This window comes from Solea solea, chromosome 10, assembly GCF_958295425.1.
Source record: "Solea solea chromosome 10, fSolSol10.1, whole genome shotgun sequence".
In the NCBI taxonomy this organism is placed as follows: Eukaryota; Metazoa; Chordata; class Actinopteri; order Pleuronectiformes; family Soleidae; genus Solea; species Solea solea.
In genome coordinates, this window is record NC_081143.1 from 22,112,986 (window position 1) to 22,136,617 (window position 23,632).

A 23,632-nucleotide genomic window follows, 5' to 3' on the forward strand; every position below is an offset into this window, starting at 1 on the left:
GTGTGTTGCAACTCCCAGGATGTCTACAAGTTACCTACAGACAAAGTTAAGCATGAAGCCAAGTTTTTCAAAAACAAACAATTCAAGTGTGGCTCATTTAAACGACTTAAGACACAAATTCGTACAACAATCTTTATTCATTCTGTAAATGTTTTCACCAGCTGAATAAAAGCAGCCTCTTCATTCCAGAGATCGCCTGGAATGAAACACGTCGTGCGCTACATGGAGATGAAATAGTCACTATTTATCCTTATTTTGAAAAAAGAAAAAAAAAAAAATCTAGTTTAGTGCAGGCGTCAGCATGATGTCCACTGCAGTGACAAAGTTGAGCCAAATGGCAGCAAAGGTTTCTAAGTGCTCAGCTCAGTCTGCGAGGCAGTGATCGTCAGTCGTCTGCTGTGGTCCGTCCTTGCATTTTTATTTCTTACCTGTGTGGGAAACAAGAAACAGCAATTAGAGACCACTCTCGTGTGAGAATGTGAAAAAATATGTGCAGTATAGGTAGAAAACAGTTTCTCTAGCTTTTTTTTTTTTAGCTAGAGGAGATGTCATTGTCCTGGAAATGTGTCTTAATTCGATGTAAAAAAAAAAACGCTCAGAAAAGCTCAGCCACTTTATTTATTCCTAAAGATGAGGAGATGAAGAAGAACAGAAAGAAGAGCAGACTCCTGCAGGTACCACTGAGAGAAAGAGGGCGACAGAGAGCAGGACTGTAGCTAAAGCCGCTCTGTGTTTGCGTGTGTGTGTGTGTGCGTGAAGTATGACGCTAAACTGCAACCAAGGCAGTGAAAATATGACTTAATATTCTGTGCAAACACTGACAAACGGTGATGTTGTGACAAAGTCAGAAGAGATGCACTATATAGACAAATAGTATTTGGACGTCTGACGTCTCAACACCCGACCAGACCTGAAATGTGGGTACATTTTTACAATTGGTAGGTGAAACTGTCAATTTACACAGCAATGAGTACAGGGCAACTGTTGTGTTGTTGACATATCCCCTATGTGTGTTTTTTTTTTTTTTTTACTTATGAGGACTCAAAAAGCAAGTCCGACATGTTGTCCAAAATGTGGCAGCATATTGCTGGGGGTGAAGAGGCCGCTTGTAACAACGGACTGACAAAAGGATGACGAGGATGAGTCATTCAAGACAGTCAAGTTCTTCCACACCAAACTCAAAGTCAAACCATGTCTTTATAGTTCTTGCTTTGTGCACTGGGGCACAGTCATGTTTGGAATAGAAAATGACCGTCCTCAAACTGTTGCCACAAAGTTGGACGCATAACATTGTCCAAAAAACATTGTACTTCACTGGAGATAAGGGGCCTCGACCAAAGCCTGATTGAAACACCTGAATTTAACATTTTACAGGTGTGGCCAAATACTTTTGTCCATGTGGTGTATTTTTTATTGCGTTGCACAGACTTTAATATCTCTGCCAATCCGCAAACATGACAAATCAATGACCTTAACATGGCTGTAAGTTCTTTCTAGTTTAGTTTTGTTGCATAACATCAAGAGACAACAAGGAAACCAGAGATCTGTGCATGGGCGACGACCAAGTGTTGTGCTGTAATCAACTCTGCAATTTCTGTTCTCATTTAAGAACTGTTTACTGCCACATCCAGCCAATTTCTTTTTCTGTGTTTCTGTTTCAAGCCAATATGCTTTTCTGACATCTAATTTTGTTGTATAACCTCAAAACAAATTGCTATTTTTGACAGACGTGCCTCAAAATAAAAACACATGCATCACTTTGGCACCACATTTATATAAGCCTTCAGAAAGCATGTGGCTCTATAATCCATACTGAATATGAAACAGAAACTGGATGTGCGTTGAAAATCAGTCACACAAAAAAAAGCGTCATTCAGAGACGGCTGGAAAACCTTGAGCATCACGTGATGTGATGTCCAGTAAATCCTGTCAACACGGCTTAGATGCAATAGTGACCATCAGAAAACCTTTATTCTTTTTTTTTTAAGACTAAAAGCTTTTTTGGTGCAACAGAAGGTCACCAGATGGTTAAAGACTAGAAGTATGTCAGGTCTAATCGTGATTCTTTCACTACATGTCAGCACGCTCCGAGTTGTCATCAAAACCAGGTTAAACGATAGGACATGTTCAGTGAATGACAGTCTCAGACACTGGACTGACTGTGTGTGTGTGTGTGTGTGTGTGTCCACACATGAAGTCTGTAACTCAAGATTGAGCTCCCTTCCGTCCTTCCCTCCCCTCGGCCCTTTTCTTTCAACTTTCCTCATGAAAGAAAAAAGCAGCCGCAACTTTCTTAAGAGACACACATGGACGCACACAGAGATCAGCCAGGAATAAAAAAAGCACACAAAAACACAAACAACACAGAGAAAATGGAGCAATGTTCTCCACAAAAACATCAAAATGGTGACCACCAGCAAAACCACAATAGGACAACAGACGAGCAACCGTGCCTGGACAGACCACAGAGGACATTTTGCCGTGTGATGTGGCCCAGCAGCGATCTCTCTGTCCCTGGGCTCTGAGTGTCTGTAGTGGTGTCCTGGGCCGGAGGGGAGGCACAATCCTGAACTAATTGGTTCATCCTAACACGCATCCTTATCTTCTGAGTCATGAAGAATGCTGCTTTCAGAAGGCTATTTCCAATTAACTGTGGTTTTGGGGGTTATTGTGTGTGTGTTTTTTACCATGACACGAACCGTGCGGTTTAAAAGCGCTCTGTTCTTTCTCAACAGAAAAAAAGGGGAAGTGTTTCGTGAGCGGGACAGCTCCAGGGGTAAACTATTTGTTTCTGTTTTGAGTGTTTACAAGTGTTTTCATACACTAACCTGTTCTGGTCTGGTGGAAAAGCTGTCAGTAGGACTGTGGCGTGTGTGTGCTTGTGTTTGTGTGGACTGTGATGACCTGAGCAGGTGAGTCTGCTACAGTTAGTCTGTGGTTCAAAGCAAAGCAGGAGGAAACCAGCTGAGCTGCTATTAAAAGAGACAACCCCCCCCCCCCCCCCCCTCTGGTGAAAATCAAGTTTTTGATGTTGTTAACTTGTCCATATGGTGTGTTTTATAAGAGCAACACATACCATAAGGGAGTGAAATGAGCGGTCAACATCATGGCCGAGTATTTCCACTTCAGAACTACAGTGTATCCATGACGATGATGGTTTCAGACCCGTCAAGGTGTTATATAACAAACCTATTCCTGTCAACTTGCAAGGAGAGCCCTGCATAAAATGTATTTAATTCACCTTTTCCAGCTGCTGCTTCCTTCATTGAGTCCGTGTACAGTGCAAAGTATCGTTGAACTGACTTTAAGGAATTCCTTAACTGTATGCAACATCCTTTGGTGCCATAAGAAGAGAGAAATTCTTGACATCGGGCACGATAACCTCAGGCAAATACATCATCGTTAAACTCAAATACACTACCAGTCAAAAGTTAACTTGAATGAGGAAGTGTGTCCAAACTTTTGACAGGTGGTTTATGTCACTCACTTCCTTTAGACATACCATAAAAAAAACCAACACAGCTGACTTGACTGCTTGCACCAACCCAGAGGTAGAGGAGTTGTGTTAGTGCGTTTTTGACGAGTTATCAAAAGCAACATTTGGCAAGGTATGACAGAAGAGTTTTGTGGTTAATTGATTAACTTTTTAATCCCACAAGTTATCTTCAAAACAGTTCTCTGGCCCATACCTACCTGACCTGCAATTATTTTGAATATTAAATTAAATGAGCTATCAATTGAGTTGAGAATGACAGAATAGAATGTCTAAAGACGAAGATTGAAGCAGGCTAATCGCCAAAGGAGTCTGCCATGAGTGTGTAAGAGATGACATGCTTCACAAATATCTAATCATGTTTTTTTGTTGTTGTACTATCTTTAACTATCTCCGTACAACTCTTTAAACAGGACTGTAAGTGTTTTGTTTCTTGTAGTGAATGGAACATAGCAACAACAGGGTAAAACCTCAAGCTCCCCTTCATCCTTTCATCATTCATGGCATGTGCTCATAGTCACTTTTTCTTGTTGACACCAGAAAAGATGAACACATGGTCTGCTCACCAGTGAACACAATTTGAATTCACCACATGGGCACATGAAACGTTGATGATGCAGCAGGGACAGTCACGGAAAATGACTTCATGTTTATGCCTCATAACGTGTTGTGTAAAAACAATGTGTTGTGTTGGAGCTGGAGTAGAACCAGAGAAGGCACCATGACCATGTCCTCACCTGGAAGCTTGAGCCACTTGGGCACCTTGCCAGGGTCACATCTGGTCGTATTAGCAGCCTGGCTGTGTGTAGATGGGTCTCTCTCTTCCGGTGTGGACCCACTAGCGTCTGATGTGTGTTCAATAGGAGCAGAGGGCTCCTCCGAGGCCACAGAGCTGGAGGGAGGTGTTGGGGTCCGGATTATGTAGCTGAGGTAGAAAGAAGGGATGAAGAAAATGGAGGTTATTTTAAATATTTCACAACAAAAAAAAAGGAGACGAAGTTGCTTTTTGTTTCCCTGCAGAACGTGTGTTTCTACTTAAAGCGGCGTTGTTGTTTTTGGCAGAGGAGCTGCGGTAAAAACTAAATAAGTACGAGTGAGATCAAGATCAATAACATGGAGTGATGACCTTGTTAAAGATGCAACAGGGCAACAGGTGGGGGGGGGGGGGGGGGGGGGTCACTTCAGGGAAATTGGCTCTATCTTTAGAAAGAGTGGAAAACTGTGTGTGTATGTGCGTGTTATGAATCCTGTGTGCGTGTGTCGGAAATGAGGGCGTATAGGGGCACCTGCTGTTCGGGCAAAACCTCAAAGGGATTCCAATGATGACAGCTTTGTGACAGGAAAATAGGCTGGTTGCCACAGGATACAAGTGCATATATACATATATATATATATATTTATACATAAATATACGCACTCACATTGCCAGGCACTTGTTTACACAAGCATTTGCGTACCTTGCAATGGACTCATTTGCTTGCACGGCTGAGACAGATGAATCGAGGAGTTCCCTCTTCATGTAAAAATCTGTGCAGGAAACACGCAAACACGCACAACCACAACATGAGCTGTTGTTCTTTTACATTCTTCAGTAATTGCACCAGCTCCTAATTTAAACACGCTTATGAAGTACAAAAAATAACCTGTCTTATCGTCAGAGCCGAAGTACACCAGCGCACCAGGAAACAAGTTGGCCTGCAGACAGAGAGAGAGAGAGGGAGAGGGAGAGAGAGGGAGAGAGGAGGGGGAGAAATGAAGCCTTCAAAACAGAAGCCTTCAAAAATATTTGGCACACAAGTCAGTTTCTGCAAAACACAGAAAAATGCAAACAAAAGTGGCTCCCGCTACACGCAAACCGAGCGCTGCCACCACATCCAAGTCAAAGTCAAGTTCAGTTTTGAGGATGATTCATTGCTCGGGGATCTGAACCAGTAACCGTGGCTCTTTGAAGCAGACCACAAAATGAGCACCAATCAAATGGTTAGTGAAAACACTTTCACCCCTCAAGCACAACACTCCTCTCCTGTGATAGTCTTAATGGTTATAATGGACCAGTCGCAGGCAGATATTATCAAGCGTACAATTATGAGGTAGAGCCACAGACAGACAGACAGACAGATAGGCAGAAAAGCAGGGCACATGTCTGACTCAAATAGAAAGAAACAAAACACGAGTTTAAGAAAAATGTAATCTCTCTTCTCTACTCATGTACACATTTTTAGGAAAACCCAAGTATTAAGATGAACTGTATTAAAAATGGTGGTTAAAGATTTTGTCTCCTGTGGTCAAAAACCACTGATGAGGCAAAAGTAAATTTATTCTCAGGAATAAACATCATTAGCTATTCCTGCTTTTCCCCCCAAAAAATCCTGTCAAAGTGGGGGCAGATTAATTCCGTATCCATATAGATTATGTAAATCCACTTTTTCCTTGCTTGAAAACTGTTAGAAAACTGTTCCAATTGGTTACAGTCATCCTCGGCTCTTGCAGAACATTATAATAAAACACTTCTTAACAGCCTTTCAAACACAAGTCAAATATGAGCTGTTGAGTGATTTTTAGTTGAGCACACAAGCTGACAAAGGCATTAATAGGCTTCTTTCTTGTCATTGTAGTCACAATAACCTCATTCAAAATATGCCTGATGAATACTTCATCATTATTTTGATTATTTGGCCATTCGGACACGCTTTCCTGATTTTTCAGCTTCGCATCCTTTCACGCAGCGTCACATATGAGCTCAAAATGAGTTATCGTGAAGTATTAACATCAGCTCTCATCCATCCCCTGGACCTATTGTTAGCATAAGTACTTAATACTAGTTCTATGAAGGTGAGCTGCAGCAACATTTGTCAAGTGTCATTGTTGGAACATTTTCCATCTATTCTATCTCAGCACTGCACTGCTTCAAAGTGGCAGTGTAAAAAGAGAAGCGACGACTGTAGCTGGGATTAGGCAGGTTTACCCACACAATGCCCTTTCTCTCTCTCTGGCCCTCAACCTCATCCTCAGTAACCGGCTGCTAAATTGGGCCACGCTGGCCTAATTGCTGTTATCTCAGGCCTGTGAGCAGGAAACAATGTGTTACAGTGAAACAACAGACATTCCTGATTCCTGCGATGCTGCTCCCCCTGGCAGCAGCCACACTTCCACTAAGACAGGTTAAGACCGGGCAACGGTACAAGACCCGTGTCTGTATATGAGAGAGAGAGGGTCAGAAAATCAAAAAGAGGAGTAAAAAAGAAAAACAAAGAGGCAGAGCAGATTCTGATGGAAGACAGAGGGAGAGACGGATAAGGGAGGGGATGCCTGGTATCAAAGGACTTCTGGGTTGGGAAACATTCCTTTCTTGACATGACACAAAGTGATTAGAGAGAGTGTGTGCGTGCCTGAGTGTGTGTGAAAATGAGGGAAAGAGAGACATATGCGTGTGCCCTTACGTCTCTGTGACATGACAAAAAAAAGATTAAAAGATTCTTAGTCTGTGTGTGTGTGTGTGTGTGTGTGTGTGTGTGTGCGACAGTGATGTATAGACGGAAACGGAACCAGATATAGTGAACTTTCATGTGTATCATTGTGAGGACAATTTGATTCATAAAACATAGAAAGTGAGGACATTTTGGCTGGTCCTCACTCTCTGTCACACCTTTAGGATTGGGCTTCTTATTTTATGATTAAGGTTAGGCTAAGAGGCTCAGAAAGGTATTATGAACAAAGGTGTCCTCACTAAGAGAGCTGTACAAGAATGTGTGTGTGTGTATGTACATGCATTTGTTACCTCTTTACGACCGTTTCTGGCATGAACACTGACTTTTTCAGGACCAGTAGTCGTCATGAAGACCAAAACCTAGTCTGAATGAAGCAAAACCACGTTTCTGATGAACTGGTTAAGTTTAAGGCTAAGATTTGAATTGTGGTTAGGTTAAGTTTAAGTATTGACTGGCTGTGATTAAGGTTACGGTTAATGCTTTGTTTAGGCTGTCCAAATGAAAGCAAGTGAATGAAGAGTCCTTTAACTGATAGCTGCTTTAACCTGTGTGTGTGTGAGAAAGAGAGAGAGAAGGACATGACATCAAGTGGATTAAAGATTTTCGTTTGAGCACTATAATGCTTTTAAGTCCCTAATGGATAGAGGCATGGGTGAGGGAGGGGGCTGAGGCACAAGAGAGGGATAGCGTAGTGGTGGTGGTGCTGGTGGTGGAGTTGGGGTACAGGAGAGGGATGTGTGGTGAAAAACAGACAGGGTCAGAAAAGGACAAAAATGTTTGAAAAACATAGAGGGAAGAATGATTTCCAAGACAACATCAGATGGGATTCAAAAATAGTGGCACCATGGGGACACACACATCTCCAAGAGTGTGTTTGAGGATGGTTATCTTTTGTAGCAGTTCCCTCTAAGGAGCTGCATCTTGCTCATCAACAGAACACATCACTTCAAACTACTTTCTCTTCCTCCCCTTCATTCCTCCACGTTTTCATTTGTCTACTTCAGGTTTAATGATATAATAAGGCTGGACCAAAGCACTTTTTGGTCCTTCAGTCAATCTGAACATTGATTATGTGCATGTTGCAAGTACTTGACTATAATTTTGTGACTGTAATTTGACATTAAGTATATCCATCTTTGTCATTTGTGCAAAATTGACATGATGCTGCAAACTGAGCTACTGTGAGGACAGAAGAGTTCCATTGCGTGTCTGTAACCGAGAACATTTTTTTTTTTTCATTGCATCAACTGTTTCACGGAACGGATAGCTCAAAACTTAAAGGCAACAAAACATCAAGGCTGCCCATTGCTCTGTGTGCATGTGTATGTGTGTGTGTGTGTGTGTGTGTGGAGATCAAAGCGAGGCCTGTATTAACCCCATGTGCCAGCCTGGGAAAAATCAAGCCCAGCTGGGGTCAAGGACAGTGGAGAGGGGGGAACAAGTGTGAGGGTGTGTAGGGGCGAGAGAAGAGGGGGAGAATGGGAATGTGGTGAGTCTTTGAAGAGGAGAGAGGGACCAGCAGATACATTTTACAGTTAATCTGTGTTTGTGTGTATGTGCGTGCATGGACTTGTACCCACGGGGTCTGAAAAACTAGTAGCCTATTATATTTGTGAGGTCCAAGAGGTTTGTGGGAACCGAGTTTGAGAAAAAAAAAAAAAAAATGGTAAGTGCATGTTTTGCAGTCTTTGTTTTCTGGAGTTCGAGGTTGATGTGGTTTGTTTGAGTCAAATCGTTCTGTTAGTTATTAGGTATTGCATAAAGTGCTGCCCACACACCTAAATGACAACGTGAGGCTTCTTACCTGGAAAAGTGTTGCCGAGGGGTCGTCCAGAATGGTTTTTGGGGGCGTGATGACTGCAATAAAGATGTGAGACCAATAAAGGGTGAGATTAGGTGAGAAGGAAAGTCCTTTCACTCACATATACAGTACTTACACTGGAACCAATGGAATGTTTGAAATGTTGAAAAAGTGAATAAAACTTGGACAGAAATCTTGGCTGCAGATTCACAATTTGTTTAAAGCTGCAGAGCGTTATTATTCTGCCACTGCTTACTATTTGTGAACAGAAACATTGATTTATTTTACATTTATATTCTGCATCCTTTGTCTAATATTAAACCAGATCCAGAGGGGGTAAGAAGCGTTTAGCCTGTCAAAACTGCTGAACCATTCTGTTTGTCTTGACATAAAACTAGCACTTGAACGTCACCAGGCGTCACAAGATTAAAACACTGCTTTACAGATGCAGATAGTAAAGTGGAGCTTAATTAGCTTTGTGTTAACCCGTTCGACAATGGTTTGAATGTAGCAGGTATGCACAGGACAATTCCAAATCCAAACTTCATCTAAAAAGTAACGATTTATCACTGTTGTATGGTCTAATAAAGGAAGTTGCTGAATTATTATGTACCTTGTACACAAGAGTAAATCAAATCTACTTTCTATGTAACAGGATTATTTTTTAATCAGACAACACACATGACATCTTCAAACCTTTACAAAAGACATACAGGGTTGATGCTTGATGCCATCATTGATAAGTGGGAAATGAAATGACACTTACACAGGTAGAAATTGAGCTGAGGATTCTCCAAGTGACTCTTGACGAAGTCCCTCACAGCCCCAACTGGACACAAAACACACAAACAAAATTAATATTCAGCTACATCAGTCACTGTGTGGAGTAAAAATATTTTTTCAGATGGAATTTCCCCCCAATTTGTTGTTCTGCTTTTTGTCGTGTTGCTGTTGGGGCTGAGGTAGATCTAATCCCTGGAATTACAGACCTGTCTCATTCTTTCTGTCTCTCTGTCACTCTGGTGTGGCTACAGTCATAAATGTGGTGGGGGAGCCACAAGTAGCTTTAACATTGCAGCCATACCTGTGGCTAGCCAGCTGAAATGAACACTCTCCAGACACGCAAACACGAACACACATAAGCACAAGCACATACACACGCACACACACACACACCTGTCTCCAGGGGTCTGAAGAAGCCTTGTAGAACATGTCTGTCTGGAAACTGGACCCTCAGGACCACCTGGAGACACACACGGAAAAAGTAGGCTATGTTAAGTCTGTACATTTCAAGACAATAAACAGGATTTGGATTATTTGTTTGTCTCTTCCACTCACTTTGGGATATCTGCCCATCTTCTCCTTCATCTGGGATTCCCTCAGAGATTTAGTCATCAGTGGAGCTTCCTCCAACAACTTCCTAGAGGAAGAACCAAAAAGGAGACAGATTGAGTTACAATGAAATACACCATGAAATAAAAGCATAGCTTTGGTATCAATAACAATGAATAAAGGTGAAAAGGAAGAAAATGAGTAGGTGTTTCTTCTTCTGCCCTATCTCATGTGTGGCCATGTATACGTGTTCGCGTGTTGGAGGTTAAGTTGAATTGCTGTGGTTGGCCTAATTCCACCCCTGGTAATTGCAGTCATTGAAACTGTAGTAGCGTAGCCATGAGGCAGCCAGCTAAGTCAATACAGACAAAGATTAAAGGATGCTCACGGCGAGGTCTCAACCTGACGGTGTTTGGTCGATGGCTGGAAGATAAACGTCTACACACAGCAGGTTTACTAATTGCTCTCTGTATACCATATTTAGAAGCTTTTGTAGTGTGCGTGGTGTCTCATAAATGAGAACATGTTTGAAAACACACTATGTCACAGCAGCTGTGGTCGGCTGCAGCCACATGCAAAGAGCGCAGAGTAAACTTCCCTGCATCTGTTTTGAAGAGGCACTCATAAATAAATAAAAACATCAAACTCACAATAAATAAAAACTTCAAAACACACGCAGTGATGTCCAGAATTCTCCCAGCCTATGGCATCTTATCACTGCAATGGTATTCAGCAATTAGGGATCATACATTGATAGAACAACCACACGGCCAAATGCCAAACTTAATAATTATCTGTTACCAACAGCCAAGAACGTGTCTTATCTGGATGGGTTTCTGCAGCAACAAAATATTCAAATTCAGGCCTGGTTCACACCGGACACGCAAGATGTGCTGAAGTGGAATACATAAAAAACATTAATATTGTATTTCTAAAGCTATTTTAGCAGCTGTATGTGAAGAGAGTGGAGGCTAGAACTACAGGAACTACAGGAAAACCCTGTGCAGATGATACTTATATCAGGTGAGGGGCAGATTGCCTCTTTCTCTCTAAGGCATAAAGGCTGAGATTTGAGAAGGAACATGACCAAAGAAAAGAAAACGTCATTATGTATATACCCAACTGTCATCAAAAATAAAGTTATTTATTTGTGTTTAAAACCAGAGCATTTAATCACTCAAAATCAACAGAGAAGCACTGAGGAAGTTTGCCTCACAGGCATATTCACTCTTCATCTCTTTCCACTTCTCCCTCGCCCTTTCCGACTGACTACTTCCCAGACGTTCCCTGACACAGCAGAGACGCAGCCAGTGTGAACACACACACACCAACCCACACAGGAGCTCGACCAAGCAGCCATACAACGCATCTAGTGTGAACCAGGCCTAAGCCTCACACACAGCCCTCTGATCTACAGTCAACCACCTCCATCCTTTATTCCCCCACCTCTCGCTCTTTAGCTGGGCGAAGCGCTTCCGCACGTCATCCATTGTTATATCAAAGAACTCGTCGGGCAAATCCTGGTGGCCCTCAGAATGACGAAACTTTGAGTCCAGGTGGTAGATGAGAGGCTCCCTCTAGAGAGAGAGAATGACATAAAAGGATTAATACAGGAATCGCCAATGACCAAACACCAGGGCTATTATGCCTGCAGTTAGCACAAGTGGCCTGAATGTGAATCAAGCACCGAAATGAGGAGTTTGGCTGTGAAGGTTGTCCGTCATCAGTGTCACAGACATATTGAGTTGTTAGCTGTAGGCAGCTGGACTTCCTTGAGATAAGTTGATGACATCTTCACATCTCATCTCAACAAAGAGACTTCTTCAGTTCTGGGGAACTGGGGAAAACAGAAACCTCTTAAGCCTCTTAAATGAGAGGGGACTCATCTTCAATTTAACTCACACAAGTCCAGTTGCCTACAGCTATTACCTGAGGATAAGTGATGAGTGACTGAGATTTTACCGTGTTCCTTAAAGATGGAAATCTACAAGAGAGGAAGCAGATAGACTCAAACGAGTGGGTGGAGCAGGTGGGTTTACCTCAAAGACCCCGTCTCCATGATCCATGTCCTCCACTGGCGGTTTGGCCATGACGGGAGACTGTGAAAGGAACAGAAAATGCTACAAATTATACTCTACTACTCTTATATAAAATCTTATTTTGTTTTTATTTTCAAGCACTGGATGAATAGAGGAATCTACTATAATTATTTTTAAAAGTTAACATTGATGCTGTTCCACCATTGCACAATGTCTGACTTTAAAATGTAGTTTCACTTCAAAGATGTTTTGGAAAATAATGTGTCAAACGGAGTGTTAATGGCCCGGTTCAGAACTGGCAGTAACGTCCGTCCTTGGCGATCCGATCTCATGCGAACAGTGTTAATTACGATTGTTCGCACCCGGCATTAAAACATGTGCCCGATGCGTCTCTCTCCCTGGTCTGTATTCAAATACGCACTGACAAGTGTGACTGTACAGATGTGTCAATTATCAACGTGCATGCTTGAACGAAAGCTCTATTCTCGCTGCTGTGTAGATAAGATTTTAAAAACGCGAGAACAAAAGAAATCATGTGGTGATCTGTGTTACTATTTTGGTGGTGGCTACAAATAAAGTATGCGCACTGACAAGTTTATAAAAAAAATGTGTAACTGTAGCAGGTCAGAGGATGTCAGCTGAGAGGAGGTGGTCTCTAATCTGACCTGAGGATGGATTACATTCATGCATGCCCAGGAATGTGACCACATCAATCCTCAAACCACCTCCAAATGTGGTTTTTGTGATTGGATCCGAGGACACATTCTGGACGCATTTGAAGTGTTCGGATCTGTGCTTGATCTCCACTTGATCAGATCACTCAGGACAGATGGATCACTAGTTTTTTTTGTCATCTGAGGTTAAACGTTGTTCCCGACACTGTACTCAATACCTGAAGTTTCTATTTAGAGAACAAAATAGTCTTGAAATACTGAGCAATTCTATTTTCCCATAACAAGATCAAATAATTCCTTGATTCGCAGTGATGAGGCTCACCTTAGAACTAGAACTGTGGCTGGATTTGGCTTTCTTGGCTTTCGGTGATTCAACTGCAACAGTCACAGCAGACAAAGCGGAGGATGAAGATGGTGAGCGGCCCACTGCCCCAGGGCCACCAAGACGCTGACCACCTCCAGAGAAGGGAATGAAAGGGGCTGAGGGAACGTTGGGTGAGGAAGAAGATGAATGCGAGTTTAGTCCCGATGGTCCAGCTTCCTCATGATCTTCCTCTTTCACACCTCTCTCGACAGGTGGGACCTTAGGCCAAACTGCATCCTGGGGATTCACAACCTCTTCCTGTTGAACAGAAGGTGTGCTGGTGGCAGAGGCAGGAGCTGGCACAGGCAGGGTTTCCTTTGGCCTATTCGGGCTTGAATTTCTAACTGGCATGTTTGTTGAGGGTAACTCTGGATGTGATGGAACAGGATCAGGCTGAGAAGAGGAGCTATATGTGGTTTCCTCTGCAACAGGGATGGTTGGTATAGCAGCTGTTTCAGTGACATTGGTGCCATCTCCCTCTCCAGGCGATTTGTTATTTTTGAGTAAAAACCTTTAACAGAAATTTTTACAATCATTTTATCATGAGCATAAACTGTGAACAGGATTTAAATCATTGGACAGCGAGCCCACCTGACGATGGCACTTCCTCCTGTTAGACCCAGTGACTTCAGAGTGGCCTTCTTTAGTGCTTCTTCCCCACTCACCTATACACATGGAGTTGTGTTAACATTAAATCCACTTTCTTGTCTTGAAAAAGGTTGAGTTAAAGGGATATTTCATACCTCATCTCTCATGTAGACACACACAGGAGTGGATTCTGACTCTGGCTCATCCGACAAACTGACAGGGAGAATGAGGAGAGAAGAGACATGAAAATTAAGGGTGATTGATTTTTATTTGCTTAAGCTGTCACCAAACAAAACCCACAAGTGACTCTCTTGTTGGAGAAATCAGCTCTGTGATTTTACAATAAAACCTCATTCGTTGCAGTGGCATGCTGTCAGCATGTGTAAACCATGTGTGCGCAATCCTGTGTAGAAACTAACCGAACCATAAATGTTTTACTATTGTTCTCCTCAACTCTGAAAATCAAAGCTTACCCCTCTGCTTCACAACATTCCCAGAGCTTTTACGCTGATGTGGGGCTAATATTAATTTCATGGAAGCAAAACTTCCTTGGAAAAGGATCAAGATATGGAGTGATGTCATTTGATAGAGATGAAATGAGGGCTGGACGGACACATGAGCACCTGGGACCTCACAGCTGGAACTACTGAGTAACAGCTGCGTGTGTGTGTAATTGAGTGCTGCTGATGTGTGGGAAAGTTCAAACTTCAGTAGAGGAGTGATGAGAAGAAAGAATTCTCATGTGACACAGTGTTCGCCTGCATTCATTCTTACACAGTGACCACCTGACTGAAGGTAAAAGCAAACACACAAACACATCTGTCATCTATACATTTTTCCTTTCACCCCAACTGGCCAATGCACATCTCTCTGAGAGTCTGGTTCTACCAGAGATTTCTTCCTGTTAAAAGTTGTTTCTTTTTTCTCCCTCCACCGACGCCTAGTGCTTACTCATTGTGTGAATTGTTTGGTTTCTTATCTCTGAATAAGATTGTAACATTTCTACACAGTAGAGTAGTAGTTAGTACTGTTGTGTTGCAGCAAAAAGACCCCTGGTTCATGACCCCTTTCTGCATGCAGTATGCTCTCCCCGTGTATGCATGGGTTTCCTCCCACAGTTAACTGGACACTCTAAATTGCCTGTAGTGATAAGTAAGAGGGTGAATGGTTGTTTTTCTTTATATGTTAGCCCTGAGATGAACTGGTGACCTGTCCAGAATGTATCCTGCTTGGGTGACCTAAGTAGTAACAACAGCAATTACAGTTCAAAATAAGACCCGATAATCATTAATGGAGACTCCGAAATGTGATTATTCTCATAAATACTGGCGATAACACTGTGCGTGTGTTCATGGGGCTATTAATTGATCTTTCCTCTATGTTACGATAACTTTTTGTTATTGGCTGTAACCATAAGTAAAGCTACAGCCACCATGAAAGTCCATTGAGGATGGGTTGGGTTGGTTGGGTTTAGACAGAAAATGTTGCTCATGCGACACCATGTTATAAGTCTCATCCTTGTCTTTCATTCCCTTTTTTATGCCAGGGCTTGGATGGCCGACTTAATCTGTCCATTGATCAAATCACTGGCATATTTGTTTGTCAAAAAGGCAATACTGGTTTTATTACCTCCATACTTAAGGTCCTTCATTATTCCTAAACTCAGTTGAAATTATGATCTTGGCTTACAGAACATAGTTTTAATAAATGGCCCAAAAGTCCGCTTTGAATTGGGAAAACGGGCGTTCAAATGTGTTGCCCCATCAGCTTGTAACAATTTACAAAAACAGCAGAATCTCAAAGAGCTGGTCTCACAGAATGTTTTAAATTATCTTTGAATAAGCTGGAGTCATGTGAATGTTTTAACTGAATTACACTAGCCTGTATTATAGCTGAATTTCATTCACTTCTACTCACATCTTGCTAAGGAAAAACCGAGACAAATTATTTGATTACAATTGAACAGTAAAATTATAGAAGCAGAGTCACACAGTCGTCAACAACAAGCAGGAGGATGGATTTTTTGCTTGGATTGATTTGAAACTTACAAGGCTGTGTACCTACAACAATGAGGTGGGACGTGAATCACCATTGAGAAAAGAAATGCACAATTCATTGATGTGCATTGGTAACAACAGACTGAAGCAAAAACATTATTTTACAATCTGCAGGTTAATAAACATGAATCTGCTGCTTCTGCAAAGTTATTATAATTAGTAGTTATTGTAATTTCAACATTGCCCAGCCCTACAATTAACCTTTTAATTCAATATGTACACACACACACACACACACACACACACCTGATCTGAGGAAAATGTGTGAGCAGGTCCCACAGACTCTGTCCGCAAGAGAAGGAACCCTGGAGCCTAGAGCCATCCTCCATCTGAAGTGCAACCCGCACCTGACAAAGAAGAAGAAGTTTTTGAGCATGCACAAACAGCAGGTCAAACTATGAATGGTTCATCTGCCCCTTTAAACTCATAGTACATTCAGTGTTTAAGAATTGCAAGTGATAACAACTACGAATAAAGATGGATTTGATCCAGAACTATACGATTTAAATCCTCATAATAAAAATGTAATGTTTTCTTTTAGGTCACTGGAACATGTAAAACATTTTGAAACCACTTTTTAATAAAGTAAAAAGTACATACACATACTATGACTAAAGTCTAAAATAAAATCTAAATGGCCTTTTTCCCAAAAATTGTATTTGCCTCAATTAAACAAGTTTAAAATATAAGTGGATGCAAAAACTGCACTTCAAAGCTCTTTCACTCTGTAAGAATGTGTGACAAAAAAGGAAACACTACATCAAGTTTAAGCTCTGTAGGTGGTCATTTGTAAACTCTTGGCTTAACAGTCTTGAGTAATTTTGCAGGGAGAAAATTCTTTGAAAATCAAACCTGATTAAACTGCACATCTGGGCTACAAGAGTAACACCAGGCATCAGAGTATGTCTGGTGCCTGGTGTTTCTCTTTTTTCTTTCTCTGAGCAATTCTACAAGCTGTTTATGTTTACTCAACAACCTTGTTGTCTCGCACAGAAAGCCTGCTGCACGTCGGCACACCAGGAGAGATGAAAAGAGCAGTTTGGCTGTCAACGGCCAAACACAAAACACTCACACACCAGCTTGGCCAACATGAATGTTAAATATGTGTGTGTGTGTGTTTGTATTTGTTACATCTTTAGGACCTTTTCTGGCACAAACACTGAACTTGTCAGGACCAGTGGTCCTCATGGGGATCAAAACCTGGTCCTAACAAGGCAGAACCTCATTTCTAAGGAACTAGGGGCTACTTTGGATTGTGGATACATTACGCTTTATTTAGGGAGTCCATATGAATGGAAGTCAATGCAGAGTCCTAAGAAGAACAGCTGCACAAACCTGTGTGTGTGTGTCCATGAGGTACAAAACTGAGTGAGTCCGAGTACATAAAATTTGTGTGGCATTAACAGTAAACCATCATCATCAAATGAATAAGAACAAGAGATCAAACTCAGCTGTGATTTTACTGCTTAGATTATGATGCCATGATGTCATAGGAAACTACAGCTCACCTACAACAAAGTGTTTGTTTTTTTTCAGATACAAATTGGAGAGAGAGAGCAAGAGAGCACACATAGAATTTATGCATTTTCAGGTACTGATAATATTGATATTGTTTTTTTTATATCTGGCTGAGTATCATTTAGGATTTATTCTCCCAGAGTTAATTATGGGCAAGATATGCGTTACTAAAGCACCAAGACTTTTCCTTTTCTTTCCTCTTTGAAGTGTTTTGGCCAAAGGTTGTTTGACATGGCTCTTGTATCAACCTTTATAGGTCTCTTTGCTGTGTTACACAGACCAATGATATACTTTAATAACTTAAAAAAATTGTGGAAAAATCATGAAAATTCAGATAATTCCATATATGGTATGAGGTTTGCTGAGGATGATGAAGATCAGCTTTTTATTCAACAACCTATGGGAGACTTTGACTGATATGAAACACGGCACACATCAATGCTAGGGATGAAATATGTATTGGTTTAACAGTAAACTGTGCTAAAACTCACAGTGGTTAATATTACCATTTTTATTTAATTTTTTTAGCTCTCATTAAAATCACACTCATTACGATATAGCAGTAAAGTCAAATAACAAAAATGGGTTTGTTTTGTATCAATTAAAAAAAAATGGTGGAAGCCATTGAGACCACTCTGGAGGTTTTTCAACCATCTCAAGTCTGAGGTATTGTTGACATATTCGCCATAAGAACAGTGAGTTGAACTTGATTGATGATGTCATCTTTTTCAAAGGAACATGCCAAGGTTGGAATAGAGGAAAGTGTCACAACCTTTAGTATTAAATACGCTTGTTAAAACATCACGTTTGCCCACTGCACACAATAAAATGCTGCTTCGATTAGAACCCAAGTAATATATTTTGCTCATTTAACAATCCTACAGTCATGGAATTGGTTGTGAAAGTGTTCGGTAAGAGGACCACTATGGACTCATATAGAGGACCTCTCTGTGTAAAGCACAATTGCTGAGCTGTATTAACAACTCTTTTGAAGGCTGATAATCTCTTCAGTAAAGTTTAGACTTTACTAACTCTTTGCTGGTTTCCTGGTCTACACCATCTCCCAATTATTTAATACATATATGACTGTTTTTTCCTTCATTGCACCATTATTATATCGCAGCATCATCTGAACTCCTCTGAAGTTATTTTTGTACTTTATGAATTGTATTTGAGCAAACCTGGCTGTCAGCTGCAGCTTGTTTCCTTGTGCTTGTCACCATTTCCAGTTTTGCATTGTTGGGTAGGTTGGCAAACCTCCATGGCACCGTGAGGTCAATAACAGTCCTCTGAAACCTGTCATGAGACAGACGGGAAAACGAGTGAGCATTTCTATATATTCAACAACTAAAAGGAAACCATTATGTTTGTCAAAGTATCTCTTGTTGAAAGCTGCCGAGTTCTTCTGTCATTAAAAATGACGACAGAAGAAATCAACACAGTCGTTGAGGGTAATTTAGATCAGTACATTACAACCTGTAAATGTTTAAGGTTTAAAAGTTCTACAAAAGGAAAGGAAAGGCAGACACCATGTATTAAGGGATTAATCCTATTAAAGTAAAGGGTGGATTTGAATATAATTTGTGTGTTATGGCCTAATGAAGACAAAGTATTGCATTTGTATTGTATTATAACTGTGTGAAGCTGAGCAGCCTTGGCAGAGGTTTGCACTCTGAAACTAACTTCATATCTTATTCTTATTACTTTCTTGTATTTGTCACTTGTTCTTTTTGCTGATGACACAAGTACATTTCGCAGTGTGGGATGAATAAAGTCAAATCTAATGTAATAAGAGTCAGTGCTGAGGCAGCTAATATTATGTCATAGTATACTCACTTTAAAGCGTGATCGTCCGGGTTAAATCCATGCTTTTTGCAGACGTCCTCTAGCACCTGAGGATGACAAATATCAGCGAATTGTCCCAAAGCAACTTGGACCACGATATAGCGACCACATAATGTTGTTAAATCAGAAACTGATCTGTCACTGGCTAACTCCTGTTAGCCAAACAAGCTAACACAAGCTAACAGTTTGCGCTGATTTGAGAACGAAACAACACACAACAACAAAATCTGACCACCAGAATAATGCCGTGAAATGCATTTAACACATTAACCTGTAACAACGGGGTGTTTGCAGACACTTTGACGGCTTGTCTTCTTCCATTTGGAGTGAGAACAGTCACTGCTGTACCACTGGCGGCCATTGTGTGTCGTGACGTCACAGTTTTTCTTCAAAAAAAAACCTTCATTGGTTCTACAGTGGCATCACGGTTTAAAGGGCCAGTTCATCCAAAATACCTGGAGGGGGAAAAGGTAGACGTTACATTTTATTTGTGGTTCTCGTTTCTTTATAATGTCTAGTGACAAAACAGTCCTAGTCACAAAGATTGTTATGGTTTGTCATTCAGAATTCCAAATATTAAAACAATCACAAAAAGTGACAAATGTAGATATGTATATATTTCAAATGTATGACCATATCACTTCTGTATTACTTTTTATAGACATGGGTGACTATTCAAAGAGTAATATTTAATTTTACATTTGACATAAATGGAGGTATACAACTCAAAAACAACTCGTGGTTTAGGTTGTAAATTGAGACAGGATCTTTTAAAGTGTAAAACATGTGGGAAACACTAACCTATTGTATCAGTCAGTCAGTCAGTCATCATCTACCGCTTTATCCTCTGCTAGAGGGTCGCGGGGGGTGCTGTGCCAATCTCAGCAACATCGGGCGATAGGCGGGGTACACCCTGGACAGTTCGCCAGTCCATCGCAGGGCCACACACACAGATAGAGACAAACAACCATTCACTCTCACACTCACTCCTATGGTCAATTTAGAGTGTCCAATTTACCTAATCCCCACATTGCATGTTTTTGGACTGTGGGAGGAAGCCGGAGAACCCGGTGAGAACCCACGCACACACAGGGAGAACATGCAAACTCCATGCAGAAAGGCCCTTGTTCCAACCGGGGCTCGAACCCGGGTCTTCTCGCTGCAAGGCGAGAGTGCTAACCACTACACCACTGTGTGGCCCCTATTGTATCAGTATTTTATTTTATTTTATTTTATTTTATTTTATTTTATTTTATTTTATTTTATTTTATTTTATTTTATTTTATTTTATTGTAATCATATCTCAATAAATGTATGGAGAAATGTGATACTGAGCCTGCATATCTTTGACATGTAACAATGTATGCACAGTACATAATGACAATCAATAAAACACTTCCTTTCCTCTGCTGTAACAACAAGGGCATTGTGTAATCCATATTTTGTAAAAAATACAAACAGACATCCAAACCAATATCAAGATAATAATTTTTCTCCTGACCTTTCATATAACCAATTTGAAAAACATCAGTCCAAAACACAGGCCAATCATCTCACATCTACCCAGACTAATCTGCCCAAGCACGCCTTCCTACTTCAAGCGCAGTGACCCTCACAAGACAAGATGATAGATCTCGTCTGCAAACTGGCAACAACATCTCCAATCTGTTCCCCATATGGATGACTTCATACATGTACCATATGCCGCTTGACATATGATCTTTAGAGAAACATAGAGAATCAAGGCCATTTTCTGTCTCAGTGAGGATCCACTTGGATCAAAGCTCAAATCAGACTGGACAGAGAATGGGACACATGGTGCCAACAGATGGAGAGGTGTGAGGCCAGAGCTTCACATAGAACAGCCTGACCGACCACCTCAGATACGGGAGACAGAAAGAAACAGAGGTGAATACAGCTCTCAGTTCTGAGGGGAAATTGCTGCCATCTGAATAAACAAACAAACAAATAAATAAACAGTTTCCTTCCTCGCTCAGCAGGGTAGAAACTTCAAAACTATGCTGGAATGAAGAACATGAAGACATCTGTGCAGGGAGTCTGTAATGCCCTTCACATTTTCACAAAAAAAAAATCACAGAGTAATGAATGGCAAACAGATATGCGTAATAAACACAGGGTTTACTCACTTATAAACCCTATCAAAGTTGGAAAACAAAATGTAATGGTGGCGTGTTGCTGAATGTCACGCTTAAAAGTGAACGCTGAAAGTAGTGAGGCTCTTTTATGGCTTCGATCATTGCCGTTCAAAGTCTCATTTGCCTCTCGTTGGTTTCGGGACATAAAGCCATTCAACAAGGATGAGGCAAATTAACTTTAAAAAGACATACTGTATCTGGGACTGTTTTAAACAGCAGCAGTCGGTGCCTTTCCATTATGCTGTTAGCACATGGAAAGACCAGAGGGTTTTATCCAATGAAAGTACCGTCAGCGGCTGACAGAAGGTTCAGTCTTCAGAAGAACAGTGCTTTTAGAGTGGGAGTTATGTGTGAGAATTAAGGACAGAATGGTTAAATGTGGCAGAGATATGTTCAATTTAATGTTTGATATGGGTTTAAGCTCCAGAAAGGATGAACCACCTGTAGTTCTGAAATGCATGTCATGGTCCACACCTTCATAAAATCATAAAGTCTCTCAGCCTGGGGTTTGCCAACTTTTCTGACTAAAGTAGCTGGACAGTAGTTCTCATATTTCTGACTAATTCAACCTTAACCACTGCACAAAATACATACAACTCAGAACTAACCATCTATCCATCCATCTTCTACCTCTTTAGCCTCCACGTGAAGGTCGCTGGGGTCGCTGTGCCAATCTCAGCTGACATATAGGCGGGGTACACCCTGGACAGTTCGCTAGTCCATCACAGGGCCACATATAGAGACAAACAACAATCCACTCTCACCTATGGTCAATTTAGAGTGTCCAATTTACCTAATCCCCCTATTGCATGTTTATGGACTGTGGGAGGAACCCGGAGAACCCAGAGAAAACCACACACACAGGGTTCAGACCACACCCCACGAGCAAAGGCAAGAGAGCTAACCATTAAAGGTACTCGTTTGTAATTGTAATGCGCTTTTCATAGTCTTGATCAAAGCTGCTTTACACTTTTGGGGGTTTAAAGTCCCTTACACATCAGCACGTAGACTAGCGGAATTGAACCTTTGAGTTGAAAGGCGACACACTCTACCACTGACCTAACATCACCCCAATGTGATGGTTGTGGTCATATTATTGTACTATGTGTGTGACTGAAGGCACAGTGGATTAAAATTCAAGATGAATTCCTTTGTTATGTGTATTACAAACCACAAAACACAATGTTGTAAGCTTGTTTCCTGTGGCTCGCCGTGGCCCAGTTCAGCCCGAGGCCCGATACTGGTTATCAACCCAAGGTTTGGAAAACCCTGCTGTAAGCGAAGCTCCAGTTACCTACAAACTGGCAGACAGAACACAAGTACATGGGGCGAAAGGTCGCAATAGTGCCAATGAAGCATCCAGTTCAAATATGAGGTTAAACTGTGACGAAAATGTACAGCTCTCTGGGCTACAGCATCAAGACAGGGGGGAAAAGGAAATGTGCTGCACACAAGACTCCGTTAACTCCATTTTTACGGCAATTATAATGATTATATGATTATATATTATTAACGACACAACAAAATCATATTGCAGATGATTTCCAGAGGTCTTGTCATGGAGATGAACATGTGTGCGCACGTGCTTGTATTTGTTACTTCTTCAGGACATTTTCTGGCATAAACCAGTAGTCCTCATGAAGACCAAAATATGGTGGCAGCACCTCATTTCTGAGGAACTGGTTAAGTTTAGGGCTATGATTTGAAGTGTGGTTATAGGTTATGGTTATGGTCAAGGCCAGAGATGAGATATTGTTTAGGCAGTGAATGAATGGAAGTCAGTGCAGTGTGCCAAAGAGAATAGCTGTGCAAACCTGTGTGTGTGTGTGTGTGTGTGTGTGTGTGTGTACGTGTGTGTACGTGCGTGTACGTGCGTGTGTGTCAAAGAGAGAGGGATGGAATGAGAAACATAGGAAGAGAGCACAAATACCACAACTTATCTAATGTTTAAGTATAGACTATCAGCTATATATATATATATATGTATATATATCTGAGTTGATATATATCTTATCTCCACAAAAATAAACACAGTGGATATGCGGGTTTCCTTCTCGACCACATTAAAAAAAAAACTTACATGCGCCTGGGTTGATGTGTTGGCCCGTGGTGTCTGCAGCGGATCGGCCTGTGTCCAACAGCAGCGACTTTTCCTCTCACACCACATTCAGTCACTTCAAAGGCGCCGTGGTCACGTGACGACCCAACATCAAAAGGACCGAGTGAGTGAGCGAGTGAACCGACTGGAGGGGGCGTGCTATAGCCATACACGCGCTT

The 23,632-nt window shown here is 41.3% G+C and overlaps 1 protein-coding gene across 1 annotated transcript; it reads right to left on the minus strand.

Annotated features, from left to right (window-relative positions):
* Positions 1-118: 118 nt before the first annotated feature.
* Positions 119-23,579, minus strand: aspscr1 (ASPSCR1 tether for SLC2A4, UBX domain containing). Its single transcript, XM_058639764.1, has 18 exons — positions 23,436-23,579; positions 19,471-19,654; positions 19,191-19,246; positions 18,536-18,650; positions 16,083-16,183; positions 13,935-13,992; positions 13,783-13,856; positions 13,150-13,702; positions 12,154-12,213; positions 11,561-11,691; positions 10,121-10,202; positions 9,959-10,025; positions 9,549-9,611; positions 8,786-8,838; positions 5,137-5,188; positions 4,951-5,020; positions 4,231-4,418; positions 119-428 (listed from the first exon to the last, which is right to left on the minus strand). The coding sequence occupies exons 2-18, from the start codon at positions 19,558-19,560 to the stop codon at positions 418-420; spliced, it is 1,824 nt and encodes a 607-aa protein (XP_058495747.1). The 5' UTR covers positions 19,561-19,654; positions 23,436-23,579; the 3' UTR covers positions 119-417.
* Between the last annotated feature and the right edge of the window lie 53 nt (positions 23,580-23,632).